We start from the raw sequence: 25,694 nt of genomic DNA, 5'->3' as shown, positions 1-25,694 counted from the left end.
AGCAGCAAGACACCGATGTTAAGTGAAGTATTTCTTAGTTGTTATTTTAATATTAACCCTCTGGGGTCTGAGGTAATTTTGGGGCCCTTGAGATGTGTTGACATGCCCTGATATTTTTGCTTATTAAATGTAATAATAAACAATTATTCCACAATGCAAGATGCATGGTCAATAAGCAACTGCAGGCTGCAACTTGATGTATTAATGCAGCATTCGACTATAACGTGCATGTACATGTGTGTTTACACTGGCTTCAAACGCAAATCAGAATTTAGAACTGAAAATATCCGTTTAATAAAAAATAACACAAACACTGTCCACTTTGATAATCCTTAAAATAACCAGGGACTAGTAAAAGAAAACATACAGCTGTGAAAGTTTTTCTCCTTTTAAACTTTACTCACTTTGTAAAGAACACGGTCCTGTTCAGACACGCGGATGTCGTCAGAGGGCGAAACTCCCTGCGCGCGAATCCCTCATTCATCGCTGATCTCTCCCGGCAGTGAGTCACGCCAAATCACGCACAGCCATCCTGTCTTTGTTCACGCTTGATCCAACTCACATTCATTGAAAGTATCCGACTGAGACCAGGAGTCCCTCTTACACAGGCAACACCCCCGTCAAACACCCCACCTCCCGGACAGCTGTAATCACATCCAGATGTACAGCAGCGTCCAGCGAGAGCATTACTGCTGGACCTGAAGAAGACGACCGACTGCTGCACTTACAGCCACTTACTGACTGAAGGACATTTCTATCAAACTTTCCATATATATAGACACACAACTCACATCCACTGAAAGTATCAGTCTATACTATTTCTAATACCACTATTACTAGTGAACCTACTAATTATACCAAAATATATAAAACAATGCATTAAAACACATATTAAAACAGCATAACTTTTCATAATTATTCATGCATCACTGCATGCTAATACCACACTTTGTTGTGCATGTAATACCACAGTATTTTTTGAAGTATGTCGGAGTACCATATACTGCAAATCACGGCACATGAATATTGTAATCATTCAGTATGGTGTATGCACTACCATTTAAGAAATTATTTTAAGAAATTCATACTTTTAGTTGTGCAAGTGTGCATTAAATTGATCAAAAGTGACAGTAAAGACATTTAGAATGTTACAAAAGATTCTACTGTATGTCAAATAAATGCTGGTTTTGAACTTTCTATTCATCAAAGAATTCTGAAAAAAATGTATCATGGTTTCCACAAAAATATTAAGCAGAATAAGTGTTCTACATTGATAATAATCAGAAATGTTTCTTGCTTGAAGACTGGAGTAATGATGCTGAAATATGAGTACAATATTTTAAATTGTACTCATATTTCAGAATATTACTGTTTTTCTGTATTTTTAATAAAATAAACACAGCCTTGGTGAACATTAGTGACTTTATATAAGAAATCTTACTTTTGAATGTTAGTGTATCAAATCAGCATATCATCCCAGAGCACAAGGGGAGTACCTCTATAATGCCTTACATATACAGTACAAGCTTCATGGGAAATGTTTTGAGCTTTTAGATTTACAACACCCTACATCTACTGAAATACTGGTGAGATAAACTTCTGGCTATGCGTCTGAACCAGCTGAAGCCAGAAACTTTCCATGACAGACCCTTAATGGCTTTTCCACATCGGTAAACTCACAGCGACTACACGCGGAGGATTTGCACACATTTATCTCTGTTCACCTTTGATGTCAGAGCTTCTGCTTCATTCATGCCAGAGTCTGGCGGGGGAAAGACTCAATGAGCACCATGTGAGCACAAAAAGGACAAGGAAAAGCAGGAATATCTTAGCTGTGAGCGAGGTACTGAGTGAAATGATCGTTTTCTGTCTTTCATTTCTTTCATGTGGCTCCAGTGGTGCCGAACCATGTCTGCACATACACACACAGATATATATATATATATATATATATATATATATATATATAATGTATATATATACCAAACACACTGTGTGTGTGGCCTGTGCTCTTTCAGCCAAGAGGTTACGCATGCATATCATCCCTAAACATGGATAATCATAACGTATAAACAGCGTGTTTCCGCAAATAGCAAACGGATGCATCATTATAGCCCTATCAATGTATTTTAAGGCTTAATAAAAGTTCAGAATAAGACATTAATTCTAAAAAGAAATGCATTTAAATCCACGCTGTATAAAAATGTGCATGCTCATAATTTTTCATCACATCATCATACATTAAAGGCAGGAGTGCAAAACTCAAATTCAGAACAGTCTGTTATGTTATGGAAGTAAAATGGATAGCAAATGCTGTTTTAGTAAAACAAAACCTACAGAATAGAGTATTATAAAAACCTATGTGCATTAACTATTTCTTTCTGTTGTTTGGCATTATGATAAACACATAACGTCACTACATCAGGCCACTTGTGCAACAAGCTTCTAAAGACACAATAATTGAACTCTGGGATTCAGACCAATGCAGTGCATGAATAACACATCATTGACTTTTATACCCTCGTGTCAGGAATACATTTCAACAATTATTAAATGAAGATTTCAATCAAACTATAAATCAAATGACTTCAATCCCATCAAACTGCTTTTGCACGAACAAATGCTCCACATGCACATGTTACTGTGTTGGAAATTGACTGACTTTTATGTAACAAAGTGCTTTAGAGAGTCTTTTACACAAAGCATCTGTTAGATCAAAATGTAAGGTGGTGAGTTATGTTCACAGAACTGGAAACAAATTATGTGAACATCTCAAACCACAATACAGCAGCTCAAGCATGAAACATTAATAAAAGGGATACACACTTTCCATGCACATGCTCAGAAGAAAACTTCTCTGCCCAGGAGACGTCGCAGTAATGAATCATTTAGGCATCAACTTCATCTCAAATGGTTCTCATAGAATGTTTTTAGTAATAAAATATCCGCAAATGAGTCAATAGACAATAAAATAAAGTGTATAGAGCTATAAAATGAACATAGATAGCTGATCGGATCATTTTCTCAGGGAAGAAACTGACAAGAAATTTCCGAGTTGATATTAGGATCTCTGATTTGGAGTACTCATTTTTGTATTTCAGCAAATCTGAGAACATAGACCTCTCTTCTGAAATATAGACTAAAGGAATAGATCACACAAAAATTGACTCACCCTCAGGCAAAGATGCAGATGAGTTTGTTTCTTCGTGGGAACAGATTTGGAGAAATTGCATCACTTGCTCACAAATGGATCCTCTGCAGTGAATGGGTGCCGTCAAAATGAGAGTCCAAACAGCTGATAAAAACATCACAATAATCAACAAGTAATCCACTCCACTCCAGTCCATCAGTTAATGTTTTGTGAAGCCAAAAGCTGCATGTTTGTAAGAAACAAATTCACCACTGAGGTGTTTTAACTGTAACTTAGTCCATAATCTATAATCGAAAAAGTTTATCTCATGTTGTCCTCTCACATTAAAATCCACCGACATCTTTGTTTAGAGCTGTTTTAGACTGTTTTGGCTTGTAACCGTTGCTTGATCTGTGCAGATTTTTCTCCTGATTCAGATGGGACGACTTTTTCACATGAGGAAGCGTTATTTATTTAGCCAGAAGCTTTTAAGATAAAAACATCTTAATGATGGATTTGTTTCTTACAAACACATAGCTTTTGGCTTCACAAGATGTTAATTGATGGACTGGAGTGGTGTGGATTATTATGATGTATTTATCAGCTGTTTAGACTCTCATTCTGACGGCACCCATTCACTGCAGAGGATCCGCTGGCGAGTCAGTGATGCAATGCTACATTTCTCCAAATCTGATGAAGAAACAATCTCATCTACATCTTGGATGGCCTGAGGGTAAATATTCAGCAAATTATTATTATTATTATTATTTTGTATTTTTTTTAACTATTCCTTTAAGTAAAAGTCTCCATTTCATTTCATTTGAAAAGAAGGAACAACTGAAATATTAAAGATAAAAATATTAAGATATTAAATATAAATATCTTTTTGTATCTCTGCATAGAGATGAAACCTTTCTTTACTTATTTGCTTGTTTATCAGCAATTCCATGTCAATGCACAGCACACAGATCTGCACCACCACAGCACAAACCTAATAATAGCGATAATTCACTCACACCCACATGAGACGCCCACAGCAGAGAGAAGCTGTTATAATACTTCACTGACGGGTGTGTCCCACACATGCATTTCACACTTCTGTGCTTTTCCATGTTTTAAAATCTAATTTGCTTGGCATTTCATATCTTGAAAAATAAAAATGACCCACATGCTAAACTAAAGGCTTCTGCAGTTACAGTATGTCTCCAGCAGGGGTCACAACATGTGAAGTAAGACCTCGTCACACCCTCTGCTACAAGCACAGAGAAGTCTGTCCTGCACATGACTGATGCAGAAGAGTTTCTGCAGGACGTCACTGACGCGTCCAGCATTCAGCCTGACCACACATAGAGAGTGCGTATGTAATGGGAGTCTTAGAATAATATCCCTCAAGACCCCAGACACCTCTCCAGATGTTCTTATGGTGAGTTTATTTGTTTGGAGGACAGCTGATGTCCGTATGCTCAGAGAACTGGTCATCTTTCCTCCTGTGGTTAATGGATTGCATCCTGTGAAAACTTGTAGTGCACGAGGCCTTGAAATCCTCCAAAACTACACACCTAAACACAAACTGCAAATCCTATGTTGCAGAGATACTCGTGTGTCTAGAATTTTTAATAAGTTGCATATAAATTTAGCTTGAAATTAGTTGTGATTGTCAGAACAGTACGAGTTGTAACAATGTTTACCGGAATTTAAGCTCAAAATGGTAAATATGGTATATTGTCAATAACTGAACTGCAAAAATCTGATTCTCTAAAATGTTACACACATACACAGACATCAGGGTAATACATAACACTAAACTAAACAACAAAAACTCTATAATGCACATAATTCATAACAAAAAGAAACCTTTTTTAAATGTAGTGCAATGCTCTTTTCGTCATAGATAATACTGTGTTCAATCCTTTAAACACAATCCCAGTTAAACACAAATATGTTTTTTCATAAATTATATGACTACTTTTTTTGCTTTTAAATATCATTCTATAATTATTAATATTATTATAAATATTTTCATATTTTTTCCACGAAAGGCATCGTCTTATATACATTTAATAATCTAATTAAACATAAAAATAATGAAAACAACAACAAAAGATTTTTTAAATAATATTTTATACTAAAACAACATGTACTGTCCAAATATAATTTTGTGATAAGGTAACATTGTAGCGTTTCTATATCATCAGTTAAATTATACTTTTTTTACAGAGTTTATTCTAAACCACTGTAGAAAATAAATAATTTGTAAATTAACATTTATTATATACTTACATTATGTTACATTACATTACATATGCATTGAGCATGGTTTTATCAAAAGCGACTTATAAAGGAGAAAAGCAAAGAAAGAGCTGACAATAATCATAACACACAATGCCAGGTTTATTAGACGACTAGATTGGAAACAAGCTGGAGAAGGGAAGAAATGCACAGATGTGTTTTACTCCTCATTTTAATAACCATTATGCTACAACCACAATGTAGTTTGCAGATATGCAAAATAACTTCCTTGATGTAATTTGCACTCCTAATACCTCGTACAAACCCTGCCTGAAGAGAAACAGGAAGAAAGCCTATGCTGAACTGATTACTAGCATATCCAAAATCAATAGCATGCAGCTGTTCATCAGCAGCCATTTTCCATCTGCAGTCACACACACGGTTTCACTGGGTCACTGAGAGTCAGGCTGATGGGGGTTACCATGGCAACACATACCAGCCCATGCACCGCCGTCGCTGCTGCTGCTGCATGTTCACAGACAACCAGACAAAGATATTCCTTAACCCTTTCAGATATTTTAGTGCAGATATCTTATAGTAAAGATAAGAAACCTGAAAATAAAAACTAAACCTAATATTAATTATTAAAATTTTTACCCAGTGGCTGATAATAATAAGCGAAAAATCCCTTTTCAGAAAGCATACTCCATATACAAATATGTAAACCACCAAACAACGCCCTTACAACTACCCAGAATATCCTAGCAACCACATAACAACCACATAGCAACACCCTAGCAACCCTGAATATCATAGCAACAACTTAGCAACCACCCAGAATGTAATAGCAACCACATAGAAACACCCTTGCAACCCTGAATAATACAGCAAGAACTTAGCAACTACATAGCAACACCCTTGCAATCTTGAATTCCTTAGCAACAACATAGCAACCACCCAAAATACTATAGCAACCACTACTCCCAATCTCTTTAGGAAATGAAAAATGTATCAATCCTAGCAACCACCTAGAACACCTTAGCAACCAATCTAACAACATCCTTACAACCACCCAGAACACCACAGCAACCACATAGCAACACCCTAGCAACCACCCAGAAAACCATACCAACCACAGAGCATCCACCTAGAATACCATAGCAACCACATAGCAACACACTAGCAACTACACAAAAAAACCATAGCAACCACATAGCAACACCCTATCAACCAGCAACATGGGCAAACAGTTCCCACATTCTCTTTAGGAAATAAAAAAAAATATATCGATCCTAGCAACCACCTAGAACACCTTAGCAAACAATTTAACAGCACCCTTACAACCACCCAAAATATCATAGCAACCACACTGAATACCATAGTAACACCCTAGCAACCAGCCCCATGTGCAAACACTACTCACAAACTCTTTAGGAAATTAAACATTTGTTGATCCAGTTATTATTTCCATGTGCCAGCTCTGGTAAATACATGATTCTGGGTGGGCTGCATGTTGTTGTTGTTGTGAGTATTATAAATCATCAGTTCATTAACTGCCAAATGAATGTCTCTCTCTGTCTCTGAAATGTCAGATAGATCTATTGAGGTCAAGCTGCTCAGCCTGTGATCTTTCAGCATCTCGGAGCACTGACCATCAGCATCGGCACTGAAATCGTCCTCTCGTATGAATGGTCAAGCTTTAGGGTGAAATATGAGAGCGCAATATCTGTGCCACAGGGACATGTGGAGACCAGAACATGGAACAGCACTCAGAACATGAGATCATACGAAGAAGGTTAAATTAACCTTCATAAGCTTTATTTGCAGTTTCACAATGTGCAAGAGTGAATGCCATAGACAAAAAAAATCTAAATAAATAAATAAATACAAGGCATACAAACTAAAGCATATTAAGGCATTCTGCATTTGGGAGCCAATTACTTCAGCAATTAAGCACATTTTACCATGAAATTGCCATTAATGTAATGCATCTTTATGATTTACTTTCATTTTGTGTACTAAATGATATTTATTGCACAATTATAAATTGTTCATTTAAACTGATTCAACATAAATAAAAAATGCTACCATGTAAATATTTATTTTATATTAAAATATATCTACTTTATTGACTTTATTAATGATACATTTAAAATAATAATAATTATATATAAAATATACAATATACAATATAATTTAGCACTTACATTTTTCTACTTACAGAAACTTAAATTTTTTATTTAATAAAAATAAATTATATATTATTTTATATAGTAAGTAATAAATATATAATATGTACATAATAATAAATAATAATTATATAATGATTTATATATCATTTTCAATGTAATTATATATATATATATATATATATATATATAATGCAATACATACATTTTTACATTTACATTTTATTTTAAATTTAATAAGAATAATTTTAAATATAATATAATATAAGAATTATTTGCCTCGCAGAAATGATTTCCATTAGCAAGAGTGGGAGTGGGAGTATGTTTAATTGTCCTAATGCTGGGAAAACATGCTACTTGTCCTAAAAACATAGTGCTTGAAAATCAGTAAATCTCTTTCCCTTAACATAAAAAAATCCAGGATGAGTTTGACCATGAATAGGAACAGAACGGGTCACTATCCAATAACACTCTCAGGGGACTAACGCACAGAGAAACAACCGCCAACATGCGCTCACCTCAGGCCAGACACAATCAATACATGCTATTTGTCTAACTACAGTCTTAGCTTTTGCCTATATTTGTAAACTGAGCACAAACTGTGGGAACAGCAAACTTCAGCAGCTGGCTTCCAAACCAGCTCTTAGATGCGATTACTTTATCTTGCAAAAGTGAATATACTGTTATCTTCTAGCCCAGCTCTTGCAAATGTGATATGTGCTATTTTCTCCACTTTTATTGACACAAACCTCCAACCTAATCACAGCCCTTCTGTTGTCTTGTATGGTAATAATTCAGTTCATATTGCATATCAATAGTACCATGATATTAACAGGTATTCACATGCACACTCATAACACTACTAGAACATGGAATCACTCGTATGCGACTGAAGCATCTGTGAGGGAAAACCTCACCTTTCCCTCCATCTCCTCATCAGTTTATCTCCATGGTTACCACATCCAGACTCGTCTTCACTGAATTAACTCATGCAGTTCTTCTGCTCAAATCACCAGCATGCCACGCGCTGTCAAAAGCTACAAGAATCAACTTAAGGCATGCAGTATAAACATGCTAAAAAAAAAAAAAAAAAGATAAAACTCACTGAGCTTAATTAAATTCTGGAGAACTTTTCCATGTAATTAAATGAAGCCTTCTCAACAAAACAATCAGACTAAGCAGATATGTTTCAGTCTTGCTGCACAATATTAAATTCATTTAGTTACACTTAGATGCGATGAACATGAGAAGGACTCTTTTGATGCTACCGGACACATTAGTATCCATCTCAATGCTTTTAGAGACTTTTGGGATGGGATGTCCATCAATAAACAATAAAGGTGACAATAAAGGTTTTAGTTTTTTTACCTGTCCCTTTTGATTTTGGGCAAATTGCATTGAAAACAATAGGGGTCAATATGAGTCCAACACATAACTCAGTCATAACATTTGTACAGCCTATCCAAAACACATCCATGTGCTGAAGCTTTGCATGCACATTCATGATCCTAAATGAAAAATCCCCTCAAAATGTCAAGAAGAAATAAACCATTTAACCACTATTTAGTAGTAGTTTGAATATGAAGTGTGGGTCAAATTGACTCCAACACAACAGGTGTGATAGATCTGGCCCAATAATGTAAGCCACAGCTCCTTCAATTGACCCAAAGTTCTCTGGTGATCTGTATTGTTGAGGGCTGTTCTCTTATGTAAGTTTCTCTCACTCTCTCTTCTCTCTGCATTGAAGCATCAGTAGAAAATGAGAACGAGGGCTGGGTTTGATCACCCCACTGTCATGCGGCACTCGCTAAATCCCTCTGCATGAGCCTCCCAGATAAAGCCCAGATTCACGCCCAGGAGAACTGGCCTGGATTTCATCATCTCACTACGAGTGTGACGTGTGTATTCAGGGGTGTGTGACCCAGCAGCGAGCTGTGCTGATAAATGCAAACTCTCTGCTGAAAAAGAGGAATTAGAAAGACAATCGAGGCCAGTAAAGGAGTGGCTGTCGTCCTCAAATCTGTTCAGATCGGACACCTGCTGTCACACTCCCGCTGCTGCGTGCTGACCGAGTCCAAGAGGAACACAAGGTCGCTATGGCATGCAAATTACAATGAATTCATTGTGTTATATGAATAATCTGAGACCTGGCAGATGGTTCGACCTTGGAAAAGGACACGGATGGTGACTGGGTGCAGTGAAACGCTGCAGGTTCACTGTTATAGCTGCACAGAAAAAGTTTGGATTTGGAGACAATTCAAAAGGGGAAGTGAAGGTGTCAACATGTACTTTGATATATAATACCATGAATGATTTAAATCTTTATCATTTTGGGTTGCTGATTAAAAAAATTGTGGCACTCTAGTAGTTAAACTTTCTCACAAAATATGATGCATGATCACGATCAAGATCACAACTGTGTATTTATGATATTTATACAGTACTGTAGGATACAACCAATGTTCCTTCTCTTGAAGTTGCTGAGAATTTCTCTTTTTGATGCTCACAACACCTCCTCCACTGTCAATCCCACAATTACTAATCACTGAACCAAAAGTGACAGTCAACATACACTGTTGTTTAAAAGTTTAGGGTCAGAAGATTTTTTTTTAAAGTACTTAGTACTTTTATTAAGTAAGGATGCATTAAACTGATCAAAAGTGACAGTAAAGACAATGTTGCAAAAGATTTCTATTTTGAAATAAATGCTGTTCTTTTGAACTTTCTATTCATCAAATAATCAAAAAAAGTCAGTTTCCACAAAAGTATTGGGCAGCAACATTGATAATAATCAGAAATATGTCCTGAGCAGCAAATCAGCATATTAGAATGATTCCTGAAGGATCATGTGACACTGAAGACTGGCGTAATGATGCTGAAAACTCATATTTGATCAGAGGAATAAATTACATTTGAAAATATATTCACATTGAAAACAGTTATTTTAAACCCTGTAGTAATGTCATGAAGCTGTGCCAGGACCAGGAGGCATTTCATCATTCAGAGCATCTCTGCAGGCCTCTCTGGTAATGTGGATAATTAGCATGACCCCTCTGATGCACTGACTGTTGACTTTTTAATCTAGTGTACTTACATGGCAGAATAACAGTCATACCGAGTCTCCTGGTACCATTCATGATATTATTAACACATTATGAACGTCTTCATAAAGCCTTCCAGTTCACTCTTACAAATAAAGGTTCTTCACTGGCACTGATGGTTCCATAGAGAACCTCTAACATCCATGGAACATGCCTTTATAATGGAAAAAAGGTTCTTTAGATGTTTAAAATGTTCTTTAAACTAAGACATTTTTTTTTATTTTAAGTACGTTTTACTGAAAACCAAAAATGGTTCCAAAAATAAAAGTTCTATATTAGCATCAATGGTTCCATGAAGAATCTTTAACACCCATGCACTGCACAAAAGGTTCTTTATAGTAGGAAAAGATTCTTTAGATTATTAAAATGTTCTTCAAACTTGAGGAACAAATGTTTCTTTTTAGAACTGTTTATTGAAAAGTTCTTTTGGAACCCAAAATGTTTCTTAGACTGTTAAAAATAAAGGTTCTTCACTGGCATTGATAGTTCCATGAAGAGCCTTTAATATCTATGGAACATTTCCAAGATTCTTTATAATGGAAAATGGTTCTTTACATATTTAAATGTTCTTTAAACTTAAGAAAAAAATGTCTCTTTTTAAGAACATTTTACTGAAAACCAAAAATGGTTCCATGAGGAACCTTGAACATCCATGGAACCATTCGACTGCACAAAAGGTTCTTTAAAAGTTTCAAATGTTCTTCAAACAAATGGTTCTCTTAAGAACTGTTCACTGGAAAGTTCTTTTGGAACCAAAAACCATTCTTCTATTTCATCGCTACAAAAATCTCCTTTCAGAAGCTTTATTTTAAGAGTGTAGTAGCATCCCCTTTTTCAACTTTCCTTTCTAAAAGGCTGGAGATATTTAGCAAAGCAACACATGCAGACACTCACCAATTGGCCAGATTGTCATCGTCGTCGTCGTCGTCATTAAGGCTCTTGCAAAGTACATCAGAATCACTCAGGTAACCAGACTTGAGGTCGCTGTCTCTGGCGTCCAGGCCTTCGATGAACTCGCTGCGTGACGTGTGGCTGAGGCGGCTGGAGCAGCGGGCAGGCATGGTATGAGAGGTGTACTGAGACGAGGCCTTGGTGCCTGACACATAGCTGCTGCCCGTTGAGGAAGGAGCGTCGCCGGCTTGCAGACGAGGACTGGACTGTCCGTGGCGCCAGGAGAGAGGAGAGGAGCGGTTGGAGAGGCTGGAGATGCTACGAGCGTTGGTTTCATCGCTGTCGTAGCAGACGCTGCTGTCCAGACAACTGCAGATAGAAAGAGAGGGTTACTGATGCATGTAAAGCACAACATAACAGGGTTGTTGAACCACCGGAACTTGTGACCTACTAAAGAAAAGGATGCATCTGTGGGAGAATTCATCTGTTGAGGATGAAGATTGCATAACCAGATGCACCAGCTCAAATTAATAACATAACAGCTTCCTTTACCACATGAACATGGAAGAGCTATTTTTATGCACTCCTCTCAGGATAATTCATCAGACAGCTGCGAAATGCCAGAAAATGCATACTTGTGGGTTGAAATATTTGATGCACTCGAGGCATAAACAGCGCACAAACACACTGGCATTGGGTTATTTGGTTAGTGTTACCCATCTGAAGCAGGATTATTTGGTCTGTTATTCTTGCAAATGGGTCGCTTGGTCAATGTAAATTGGTTGACAGCAGGTCTCTTAATGATTTCTATCTGTTGTCGATGGGCTATTTTAGGAATGAGTGATTTGGGAAAAACAAATTACTAAATTATTAAATTATTTGGAATAAATTAATGGAATAAACTCATTTTTTATAAGAGCTCAGGTTTGCTGTGCTTGTTTTTAGAGCTACACAATTTGGCCAATAAAATTATATAAAATAATAATTATAATGATGATGATGATATACTATAAAATAAAAATGTGTCACTTAGCTTTCATTTTGGCAAAAAAATTTAAAATAAATAAATAAATAAATACTGCAAGGAGCCCTAAAACATCTCTGTTGCAGTATACCTCATACTTTTTTTTTTTTTTTTTTATATAATTAAATTAAATAATATATTATATTATTTTTATATTATATATATATTATATTAAATAATATATTTTGCTCTGTTGTCGATGGACTATTCATGGGCTGAATTATTTGGGGAAGAAAAAATCAGATTGCAATTTTTTTTTATAAATATTACATTAAAATACTATTTTTAAAGGACCTTCAGGTTTGCTTTGCTTGTTTGTAAGGTTGCTTATCAATGTAGATTATATATAAATAATCCTACTGTGATTATATAAATATGGCTATAATAATAATTATTATTATTAAATACACATCTTACAATGAGAAATATATTATTGAAATAATACTATTGTAATGTAAAATAAAGATTAAGTATTTCATAAAATATTAACATTAAAAATAAATTATTATTGTAATAATACTACTGTACTTCTAATACTGTAAAATTCAGTATCTAATAAAAATAATGTTTTTATAGTACAAAAATTTGCTTGCTCCTTTATTTCTTTAAATTAAGCAAACATTAAATCACCACTTGTTTCTTTCAGGTTTAGAAATGCTTCTCATTACTCAAATTTGCCATTTGCATGTATCTGAATTCTACATCAGTTGAGCTGAATATGAAATGGAATGAATCTGGACTCTGGATCCAGCAGCATTGCTGGCTCTCATGGCAGCTGGCATTACCAGTGGAAGACCTGGATTGGCGATAAAGAACCACATGGGAGTTTCTAGACAGAATAAATGTTTCATTTCTCAGTATTTTCAAAAAAACATCTGAAAATAACACACATACAGCCTCATTTCACTGCACTGGACCTTTCACAGCGACGGCACAGCCACTCCCAAACCTCATGAGCTGCTTTTCCATTCGCTTTCAGTGCCACATCACATCCTACATGAAGCCAAAGCAAAGGTCCTGCTCTCTCCACGTCGCACACTATGTGGCAAGAACATTTATAGAGTTTTTCTCATTACTAAAATCAACAATGACTGTAATGGCAATAGCAGACTTTAAGTAGATTTTATATTTCTACAATGAGTGTGTTTGCCCATGCAAAATTCACTGCCATAATTCCATAATGTTGTGAGTGGTTGCCAAGGCATTGTATACAGCTGCTAAGGTGTTCTGTGTGATTGCTTGTGCATTGCTATGCAAATGTTAGGATGTAACGAGATGGTTCAGGTCTGTCCTTCTAAAATTTTATTGAAAATTGTTCGTTGGATTGCTTGGACAACTCTGAATGATACCTGAAACTGTGCAACTTATTATAGTTAACTAATACCTGAAATAAAATAAAATATAAAAGAAAAGAAAATGTAAAAACATTAAGGCCTGGTTTCACAGACAGGGCTTAGACTAAACCAGGATTAGGCCATAGTTCAATTAGGACATTCAAGCTATTTTTATAAACATGCCTTAGAAAAAACATTACTGTTGTGCATTTTGAGACAAAATAAAGGGACTGATATATTTTAAGATCTGTCAGAGCAAGTTTCTTTCAGTTGAAACAGCTCAGAATTAGATTTTAGTCTGGGATTAGGCTTAAGACTTGTCTGTGAAACCGGGGGTAAGGTTATTTTATTTAAGCTAGATTTTCAATGCAGCATTTCTCATTTTCATTTAGCTTAACTTAATGTACTAAAATAACTGACTATAATAAATAAATAAATAAATAATATATATATATATATATATATATATATATATATATATATATATATATATATATATATATATATATATATATATATATATACATATATTTTATAGTACAACTAAAATTACAATACTTATTTTTTTCCTCAAGCATTAAATCATTTATATATATATATATATATATATACACATACACACACACACACACACACACACACACACACATATATATCATTATATTCATATATATCATTAAACTTTTGTTGGCTAATTTTCATTTAGTTTAACTTGATGTACAAAAATAACTAACAAAAAGAAGAAAAAGAAGAATAAATTTTTTTATAATAATTTTTAAATTAAATTTTAAAATAAAATAAAAAAAAACAAAATTACAAAAATGTTATGTAAATTTAAATTGAAACAAAATCTGAAAATAAAAACTCATTCAAAATCTTAATAAAAACTATTGTAGTATCAATGATACAAAAAAAAAAGTTGTTGCGGGTTTTGATTAAATACTCATCACACATCATCATTACGGAAACATGCTGAATTGATAAAAGGCTTGTTTGTGAAAGCATAACATATCACAAACAGTTTTCCCAAACAAACAGAGTATATGAGAACTTAAAAGCATCCATGTGGTTCAGTAATTAGCTAATCACATTTTCTAATTCAAGTGCACATCTTGGCAGAATCCAGATACGACCAGCAGGTGTATAAAGTGAATCGACACGATCAGAAAAATCAAACAGCGTAGCTCTATTTTGAGTCGTATGAGGTCATGCGTCTCCATGTCTTGAAAGCTAACAGAAGTTTCCCGTTACAGAAAAGCTCATTATGCACACATACATCAGCGTGGCTATGAATCTGTGGGTTGAGGGCGGTTAATCTGGTATGAATCATTTTTACGCCTGCGCTATCAAGTCTTTGGAAGCTCATCAGTCTTATACAAGTGCTGCTTTTAAAATGGAGGCAGCATTAGCTGCAGGTCTCAAGCGTGTTATACAGTGCCCTCCATAAGTATTGGAACCGTAAAGACAAAATTGCTCTGTTGGCTGTGGAGTCAAGACATTTACAAATATGATTAAAAGATGAATATGAGACAAAACTACAGAATGTCACATTTTATTATTGACAGATATAAAAGATTAAAAGCTATTATTTAGTTGCAGATCCCTTGCACACAATCACAGCAGTGAGTCTGTGACCCATAGACATCACCAGACTCTTTGAAATACTTTTCCCAGCCTTTAATGCAGCCAATTCCAATTGTTGCTTGTTTTGGGGAGTTTCTGTATTTACTCTCCTCTCCAGCTGCTGAAATTCATGTTCAATCAGATTTAAATCTGGAGATTGACTTGAGCAATCTAAGACTTTCCATTTCTTTGCCCTTATAAATTCCTTGACTGAACTGGCAGGGTGTTTTGGGTCATTGACCTGATGCAATATGAAGCACTTCCCAATGAATCTGGTGGCATTTTCTTGAATATTGGTAGGCAAGATGGTTTTGTACCCTTCCAAATTCATTCTGCTACTGTCATCATACATTAAGTCATCAGTAAAGTTGAGAGGGCCTGTTCCAGAGGCCCTTTTTTTTTCTCCACATTTTTGCTTTCCCATCACTTAGATAAAGGTTCATCTTTGTCTCATCGGTCCATAAACACAGTTCCAAAACTCTTCTGGCTCACCTTTGTGCTATTTTGCAAACTCTAATCTATTCTATTTTTGGTGCTGGTCAGAGGTTTGCATCTTGCTGTGTAGCATCTGTAATTCTGTGTCAAAGTCTCCTGAGGACAGTAGATTGTCAGAGCATCACCCCAGCTTTCTGGAAGTTGTTGGTGATTTTACAGACACGTCTTTTAGGGTTCATTTTCACAGCTTTTATGATTTGTGTGTCATCAACTACTGTTGTTTTCTCAGCTGATCAGGTAGTTGTTGGTGTCGCTGGTGGTTTCCAAACTCTTGATTTCTCCATGCCCTTTGTTTTTGCTATAGCTCTAATTGACTTCTTTTCTTTTAGCATCCAAATTGCTTGCTTTTCTCTCAAAGTCAGCTCCCTCATCTTCATCCTGGTTTGTGTGCGTCATCATCGAATGCAAGATTCAGAATACAGAAGTAATGGATATAACTGATGCGACACATTCCCTGCTTTTAATATCTGAAGAATGAATGCAACAGGATACAGATGGCAACTGTTCCAATACTTATGCTCACATCAGATAGAGGGAAGAAAATTGCTGAACTTCTTAGCTGGTAAAACATCTATGTGTTGAATCATCCAATAATAAAATATGGCATTCTGTAGTTTTGTCTCATATTCATCTTTTAATAATATTTGTAAATGTCTTGACTCCACAGCCAACAGAGCAATATTGTCTTTACTGTTCCAATACTTTTGGAGGGCACTGTATGTCTACTACAAAAGTCTTCTGCTCAGAAACTTAGTAGAGTAGTGAATGGTTAACCTGCAGGGAAAGGTTTGATGTTAGGAGGAAGGACAGGTTGAGATCTCTAGGGGCAAAACTCAGGAAGGTACTGAGATCAAAGTTTGCATAATTGCTAGGCTAAGCATATCTAGTGTAGCACACCTGTGGTGAAGGAAAATCTGTTCATTGGGCAGTAGCATAGCATCTAGCTTATTCTGTAACTTACACATTTTGTGATTTATATGTATGCATGAGATATACTGTATACATACACAATAAAAAATGAGCAGCTTTAAGCAACCACATAGAAACATTCTAAAAACCACTCAGAGCAACCTGGTAACCTCACAAAACACCTTAGCAAAGTGAAAGCAAGTTCTACATTGATAAGCACTATTCATTTTTTCAGAAAATGTAAAAGTCCAGTTGTGTATTGCTGTACATCTGACTGTGCAAAGCCTGGAGTCCAGCTGATTTCTGTGTGTGTGTGTTGTTATTCATTGATGGAAAGTGTTTCATTGTGTATTTGTGAATGTGGCAGCCAGGTGTTTGAACGACTGAAGTGGCAACTCTCCCAAAAGACATGGGAGGCTGAATAGTTGGAAAAAGTAATCGTTTGTGTATAATGTAAACGATTGTTTCCAAAGAACATTGTGCTGATTTCTCCCAGATTTGCGATTCATTGAAAAGCAGCAGTTCGCATCCTTGTAAATTTAGTTTGGCTGTGATTTTTCATGCCATAAACATGTGCTGGTTCTCACTCACCTCTGGCTGAGCTGAGTCCCTCGCAGGCTGGACATGGTTTCCTCCAGGTTCTGTCTGAGATCCAGAACATTCTGAACAGTCCGTTTCCTTTGAGATTCGGGATCTGCACACATAACGAACAATCAATATGCAATGTACAATAATGCCGAGTTCACACTGCATGATTTTCAAAGTCATTGGATCGCCGTTGTTTTCACACTGCACGACTATCTGGGGTAGCATTCAGTCGCTGCTGTGTTTACATTGCATGATGGGTCGGTGACAGGAGGTTACACACTGCATGACTTTACAATAGGAAGAATCACCGACAACTCTGTCTGATGCGCAAACTACAGCCAAACGCACACGAGAAGTGAAAAGGAAATAGCGCAAGATCACGCTGATGTTATGGTCTATAAGTCCTCCATGAACACACAACAATTAACAAAGATGACTTCCTTTTTAACAACATACTTCTACTGGGAAAATTTGATATACACAAATCTAAGTACTTGAAAGTGATACCAACGTTTTGTAAATTTTTTATGAGTTTATTTCTAGCCTACAAAAGCCCTCAAAGTGATGAAAAATAAAAATGCAATAAATCTTTTGTCCTTTATAGAACAATATTATTTACAGGAAAATCCCTAACCCCCTTTTATGTTTAATTAAATTTTTATTTTATATATGTTTGTGTGTATATATATATTAGGCATATATAGGCATATACTGTATATAGCCTATATATCTTCTTGCACCTGTTCTGTATATTCTAATGCAAAAATGTACTGATATTGCCACGTTGATTGTACATACAGTGCTGCTAATTCTGCATAAATATGACCCAAAACATCATCAGATTTTCATAAAAGTCCTGAAAGTAGACAAAGAGAACCCAATCAAACAAGTGAGAGAAAAATATTTTCTTTGTAATTTATTTATTGAGAAAAATGATCCAGTGTTACATATCTATGCATTGCAAAAGTATGTGAGTCTCTTGGATTAGCAGTTAATTTAAAGGTGAAATTAAAGTCTATCTGTGCAGAGGTGTTTTCAGTCAGTGCTAAGAAGTACGTGTCAGTACGTGACCTGTTTTATTCAAAGAACAGGGATCTATCAAAGTCAGATCATGTTTGTGGAAGTGAATCGTGTAACGAACAAAGGAGATTACTGAGGACCTCAGAAAAAGAGTTGATGTTGCTCATCAGTATAGAAAAGGTTACACAACTATCTCTAAAGAGTTTGGACTCCACAAATCCACAGTCAGACAGATTGTGTACAAATGGAGGAAATTACCTTCCAGAGAAGTGGTCGACCAACAAAGATCACTCCAAAGCAGAACGTGCAAAAGTTCCCAGGGTAACTTCTAAGCAACTAAAGGCCTTTCTCACATTGGCTAATGTTAATGTTCATGAGCCCACCATGAGGATAACACTGAGCAACCATGATGTGCATGACAGAGTTACAAGAAGAAAGCCACTGTTCTCCAAACAGAAACTTGCTTGCTAAAGATCATGTGGACAAGCCAGAGGACTACTGGAGAAAGGTTTAATGGATGGATGAAACCAAAATAGAACTTATTGGTTTAAATGAGAAGCTATTATGAACACACTGCATTCCAGTTTAAGAATCTTATCCCATCTGTGAAACATGGTGGTGGCAGTGTCATGGGTTGGGCCTGTTTTGCTGCATCTCGGCCAGCACAGCCTGCCATCATTGATGGAACAATGAATCCAGATATTTAGCATGTCAAATATTTCACGGGCGTCGGCGACGCATCAGCGATTCTCTGATGCTAATAATATTCACAATTTTACAGTTTTTACTGTATTTTTGATCAAATAAAATCTTTAAAATAGTGTATTAGTGTATTAATATTGTATAATAATACATAAAACATAACATAAAATAGTTTAAAATTAGCACACAATTAGCATCTTTGAAAAATATATTGTAGATTTCTAAACCAAAATTCCTTCAAATAGTCAAAGATGGCAAAAGTTCCTAATTAGATTGAGAATTTATGCCTCATTAAAGACCAGTTTGTAGTTCCTGTTGAATCATGAAGCTGACATTTGAAAGAGTTTGTCTTTGTTTTTAAATAGCCAACAGCCTTTCATTTACATCACAAAGGTGAAAACAGCTCGACTTGATCAATCACCTGACGGACACGACAGAACAGGTCACTTATAATAACATGAAACAGCCTCAGCATTCAAATTTTGTTAGTTTTATTAAGAATTTCAAACGATAAAAACAGTTTTGGGGCTGTTTAGTGGCTGGCTGTTTAGTTCAAGCGAAGCAGGAGTGCATTCTTATTATTGAATGAACATCCGATCCATGTTGTAAGATACACTACAACTTACTGAATGTATAGTGTCTCATGTAATCACTCAATGAGTGTTTCAATCGCGGAAACACAGCAGCTACAAAATATTGTCACATAATAACAGAAAATCCACCCAGTGTCCATAAACTTGTGAGAAAAATAGAGAGAATTTAGCAAAAATCACTTTTAAATAGTTACTCATAATTGCTCTTTTTATTATAATTAATAAAAATGAATAGATATAACATTATTATAAAAATGAACTTATATACAAACCAATTGTTACTTTAACCTTAACAATAGGGTTCCCTATATAGTTTAGTTTAGAAAAAATGAGAAAAAATAAAGTGTACATTACCAGTCAAAAGTTTTTAAACGATAAGATTTTTAATGTTTTTAAAGCATTCTCTAAATAAAATAGTAAAAATATTTCACAATATTACTGCGTTTGCTGTACTTTGGATCAAATAAATGTAGGCTTGGTGAGAAGAAGAGAATTGAAAAACATTAAAAATCTTACTGTCCTAAAACTTTTGACTGGTAGTGTTAATCACAGGCTTGTTAATTATTCATGAATAATCCTCACTCCAGGCTGCTTCAACCACTGGTTAATGAGGTGATAGAATTAAGGGAAATAAGTTTCAATAGACTAACATTTGAAGTTACGGTACGAATGTATAGCTAATGTGTGGTAATGTGAAGTAATCAGCAATTGTAGGATTTATTCATGCTTTTTTTATGCCAGGTTGGAGTTATACACTGATTTTCTGTCATGGTTTATGGACCCCCTGAATTAGCCTTGGCCACCCCCTGGCCATCCCATGTATAAAAGTCTAGCTCCGCCACGGCTTAGACATTAACCTCGGAGGCAGCATTAAACGAGCCAAAAGCCAACAATGAGATTACGAGAACCAGAAAGTCTCATATCACATCGCCTACACTGACAATGAGAACAAAGGACAAAAGTCTTCTTTCGTCCAAATAAACGAATGTTTTCTGTTCAAACAGTTGTAAACTGCCACACAATCTCTTGAAAACCTGCGTGGGCGAGCGGTCAGCATGTCAACAGCATGCCCAATCAATCCCATGGTGCAGTTAGGCACGACGCCTGGCCTGACGTTATTAACGACTGGACTGCTTTACAGACAGCGAGAGAGAGGTGGTTTACAAGCATTACTGGACAGCAGATAACTCATGTCAATCAACTACATCCCCATGAGAGAATTAACACATGCTCTAGCTAATTACATCACTATACAGACTTGCATGGTGGAATTAATGAATCAGATGACAGCATTTCATTAGTTTTCATTGAAAAGTATGCACATAACTATTGCAAATCAACCAGCTTCACCTGTGTTGTGTCCTGGCCTCCTAAAAACGTAAATTTCTACCATAATAGTCAAATAAATAGCAAGCACAAAACACATTTTAAATTGATAAATTGATTATGCATATATTATAAACACCCTCATATTATGCATTGCTATCTCTGCAGAAATAAATATAGAGGTGAGCAGTGCTCCAATGCAATCTCCAGCTCTGCTATTGACTGCATGGGAGATAAAAATTTAATACATGCTATTTTTCTCCATATGCTTTGATCTGCAAGGGCACACTTGGCCTCAGCTTCATGTGTAGATTTTGTGGGTCACAAAAAGGAGCAACACTGCACCTAGTGCAGTTTAATAAATGTTAATATTATGCATAACATAGACATATATAAAAATAACCAATTAAAATAGTAAATTCTAAGGTAAATTAAAATAAATTCCAGTAGTAAATTAGATTCTAAAAGCAGTTTTGTCGATATATAATACATATATTTTTTTCCAAGTATTTTTCAGTGAATGTCTAGTAAATGTGTATACACTGCAAAAATTATTTTGACTTTCCAGATAAAGTATCTAAAAAACCTTAAAACTAGGGTGGCCATATGTGCCGTTCATACGGGACACGACCTGGCCAGGATTTTAATATTGCCTAAAACACCCAAAGTAGTTTGACCAATAACATGCAGGTATTGTACATAATCGACCAATCGTGGTGCTGCGCGTGAGAAGGTGAGATCTACAGAGAACAAAGCAAATATGCACACGTGTTTGTTCATTGGTTTGAAGCGTTGCTACGCACCGATCATAAAAGATACTGAAGTAGGCGCGAGAGCGTTTCGAAAGCATAAGGAGCCGTCTGCTCTCTATAGCTCCCATGAATGCCACACAACAATCGACCTGCACAGTACAAAATCCTGGCAAGGACACGTCCCGTAAAAATGGCCCGTATGGTCGCCCTACTTAAAACAAGACTTACTTGAATCAATGCTGCATAAGATATTAAGACAAAAATTGAATCTTGAATATGTGTATTTCCACTTGTTTTTAATCTGTTCATACTGAAAAACAAGTGAAAACAAAATCAGTGCTGTAAAATGAAATTACAGATATACTCTGTGAGAAACAAAATTAGTATCTTATGCAGTGCTGATTCTCAAGGTATTTTTTACCTTAGTTAGATCACCCAAAAAGACTAATTTTGTCATCATTTTCTCACCCTCAACCGAACAGCTGACAGTAACCATTGACTTCCATGGCATTTTTTCCATACAATGGAAGTCAAACCGTTTGGTTCTTCAATATACCAGGTTTAGAACAACTTGAGGGTGAACCCTACCCAAAATATATTACTTAGAACAAATAAAAAGTATATTTATAATAGTATATCATCAATTATCAGTCACCCTTCCCTCTAGATATTGAAATGCATATCAGCCACTTAAAAACCCACACCACAGTCAAGGAAGCCAACATGATTAGAGTGGCCTCATGAAAGCTCATATCCCCCTCATAACTTGCTATACATATTCGGGTTTATTTCCAGACTGGCACAAAGAGGCCAAATGTGGCCCTAGACCTTTATTCTCTAACTGTCCCTCAACTCAAACTATTGTCCCTCATACATATTTGAAGCATTTCCGTCCCCCTAGAGGTTTAGACCCTCGTCCAGCTGTGCAGTAAATAGTAACTATGAATGCACAGAGGAAAGCAATGCTCCATTCAGAGAACTAATTCAGTCTTGTGACCAAAAGTGGTGTGCAGATGTTATGTGCCACATACGGTCCAAAAGAACAACTCATAAGGAAATCTATCATGCAGCGGTTTATTATGCAGAACAAATGAGCATGAACTCTGTGTAATTATGATTATAAAAAAGAAAGTACTTTGATATAGAGATTCAACAGATTATTTTTAACAGAGTCCTTGTGATTAAAAGATTCTGCATGAAAAAGTTTCCCTGTAGCACTTTGTTTTTCTTCTAAACTTAGAGGAGACCACAACAACCACTCTGGTGTTGGTCGTAATTATAAAAAGAATGCATGCAAGATTCCTATTGGAATTTCTGCTATAATTCAGAACCAAATTATAAATGTAAGCAAACCGAATTTAAACATATTTTCGAAAAATTTTAATTAATTAAAATTTGGAAGTCCAAAAGCATCCTAATGGAAATGGAGTGCTGCTAGAAATATTCTAACAATATTCTTTTTATTCCCTTTAGGATCCTTCAGGATTGTATTTCAGATTATAATTCCGATCGGAATCCTGTATGGATTCTTAAACAAGAGCTACGGAGAGCATTTTAATAAGGAGTTTAATCCAGGTCATTCGTTTACCCTCATTAGCCTTTAATCCCACCACCGAATTATACTGTGCATTGCCATGCAAGGAGAAGGAGGATCTAGGATTCCATGCAAACAAATGAAAGAATTCAGGACCAAATTGGTTGTTTAAACATATGAGGTCTGGACACGGTTGAAATAGAGGTCATTCATTTGAGGACTGATGCACAAATGCAGGGCATGCTGTGTTTAGAAGACAGCACAAACAAAATGGGATATTTGTTTTAAATGCAACAAACACACTTGCTGATTAATGCCATGGACATAACAAGCAGTATCCAGATCCAATTATATATATATATCAAATTCCATAGTATGCATAAAACTGCTAATTATCCCTTAGTAAGCCTAGGTGCATTTCATCCAGTGTGACAGGTGATCATGCATGCTTTTGTTCATGTGTTCGACAACAACATTTATCAGCGTCTACACATCAAGCCGCAGTCAAAGGAGGCTGATGACAAACTACAAACCGAATTCATTATGCCCCTTTATGTATTCCACGGACTCTTCCTTTTCTCATACCACCCGTGTCCCTGATATAGAAGCCATTACCTCATTACAGATGAGAGCAGAGCGGCAACACCAGCACACGGCACCAGACAGGCGTCAAAAAGCAGATCAGTGTGCCGAGCGTCGCCCCCGAGCATTCTGTCATTTAGTCATTGGACACACGCCAAGGGGAATAATCTATGAGCGCAATTTCTAGCCCACAAGTGCGAGAGACGGCGGATGCACTACGCACATGCTACCCAGAACAAAGCCCTGCATTGTCCAGCTGTCCGAGAACACCTTTAGAATCACGACAGGTTGGATATTTTCCAGTCAATCCATGCCATTCAGTAGCCAACAGCAGCTGGTAGTAAGTGGGCGTGAAAGCGGAAAAACCATACTCACCGAGCATCTGACTGAAGAGCAACTGCTCCAGGTCACCAAGAACGGTGACCACCAGCTCTGGGTCCACCTTGAGGAAGGGTTTATCGCCACCTTCCCCACCTTGACCTTTAGCCTCCGGGTCTCCGGAACACCCAACCGCTGGTTTCTTCCCGTTGGCTTTGGCTTTGCTGGACAGGATATCGTCGTCGGACTTGCAGTCATCGGACGTCTTGCTCAAGGGTTTTACTTCCGCGTATGGACCTCGAGGGATCCGACTTTGGCTCTTTCCCAAGGCGCCAGGTGCCGCGAGCGGGGTGAACGTCTTGGGTTTGCCCTGGAAGAGGGAGTGGTCTGATTTGGACAGGTTTCGAGAGAGTTGGGAGCCCCCCGCCCCTCCGCCAGCTGCCGGTTTGGGCTTGCCCATCTTCAGGTGTCCCGAGGCAGCTTTGCTCATGTCGTCGCACCATTTGGGCTCATAGAGTTGCATCTTCTTCTCTGCGTCCGTCAGCACGGCCAGGTTGGTCAGGGACCTCTGTTTCCGAAGGTTGGATGGCACCGGGATGCGTCCCTCCGTGCTGCCCACGCGGTACACCTTCAGCTCGCTCCGTGCCACGCTTTGTGGCACACCGGACTTGCCCCTCTTGGCAGCCATGCCTGCACCTTCCCTTGACGTCCCCTTGCTCTGCCTGCCTTTTATTCGACCCCCAAGCGTCTTCCTCTACCGGAGAGCATTTAGGGCCGGATGAGAGAAGAGTGAGAGCATGGAGGAGAGGACGAATGTGCGGCTCTTTCTCTCTTGCATGGGAAGAAAATGCTAATTCTGTGCACCCTTTATTTTTCCCGTTCCTTCCTGTCAGGCTGCAGCAGCTGCCGCCCTGGTTCTCCTTTTCTCTCTCCTCTTCCTCTCACTCCCTCGTTTTCTCTCCTCCCTTCACCAGGCCGTCTTGCCTCTGAGCCGTGCAGCAGCAAAATGACAGCAGTGCTGCACGCAACAACAGTCCCTCCCCCCTTTCTTTCTTTCTCTCTCTCTCTCTCTCTCTCTCTCTCTCTCCCTCGGTTGCATTTTCCGGTGCGTCTCTCTGCCTCAGCAGAAAGTGTGAGCTGATGACAAATTGCAACACTAGAATGTAAACTGAATCCAGTACATCGTAGTGTGTTTTTTCACACACACTATTTCTTCATCCCCATTGTTTCGCCCCTCCCCCTTCCAGGATCCAATGCTGAATACCCATTAAAATCTCAGTTATCTATCTGCCTTCAGGAGAAATGCATTGCGTATGCATGGGACAATTTACCAATACACAAATATCATACAGTA

General features: G+C 36.9%; 1 protein-coding gene across 1 annotated transcript in view; it reads right to left on the bottom strand.

The window, feature by feature from the left end:
* Window positions 1-25,343, bottom strand: part of LOC306844609 (neuron navigator 1-like) — a 66,651-nt gene extending 41,308 nt beyond the window's left edge. Inside the window, exons 1-3 of the mRNA XM_079376867.1 lie at window positions 24,398-25,343; window positions 17,517-17,619; window positions 11,544-11,909 (exon numbers count right to left, since the gene is read on the bottom strand). Coding sequence (XP_079232993.1) covers window positions 11,544-11,909; window positions 17,517-17,619; window positions 24,398-25,028 — 1,100 coding nt within the window. The 5' untranslated portion in view covers window positions 25,029-25,343. The remainder of the gene's footprint in view (window positions 1-11,543; window positions 11,910-17,516; window positions 17,620-24,397) is intronic.
* Between the last annotated feature and the right edge of the window lie 351 nt (window positions 25,344-25,694).

Source organism: Barbus barbus (genome assembly GCF_936440315.1).
Source record: "Barbus barbus genome assembly, chromosome: 25".
Taxonomy (NCBI): domain Eukaryota; kingdom Metazoa; phylum Chordata; class Actinopteri; order Cypriniformes; family Cyprinidae; genus Barbus; species Barbus barbus.
The sequence above is the reverse complement of the archived record's forward strand: the minus strand, read 5'-3'. Positions and strand labels throughout refer to the sequence as shown.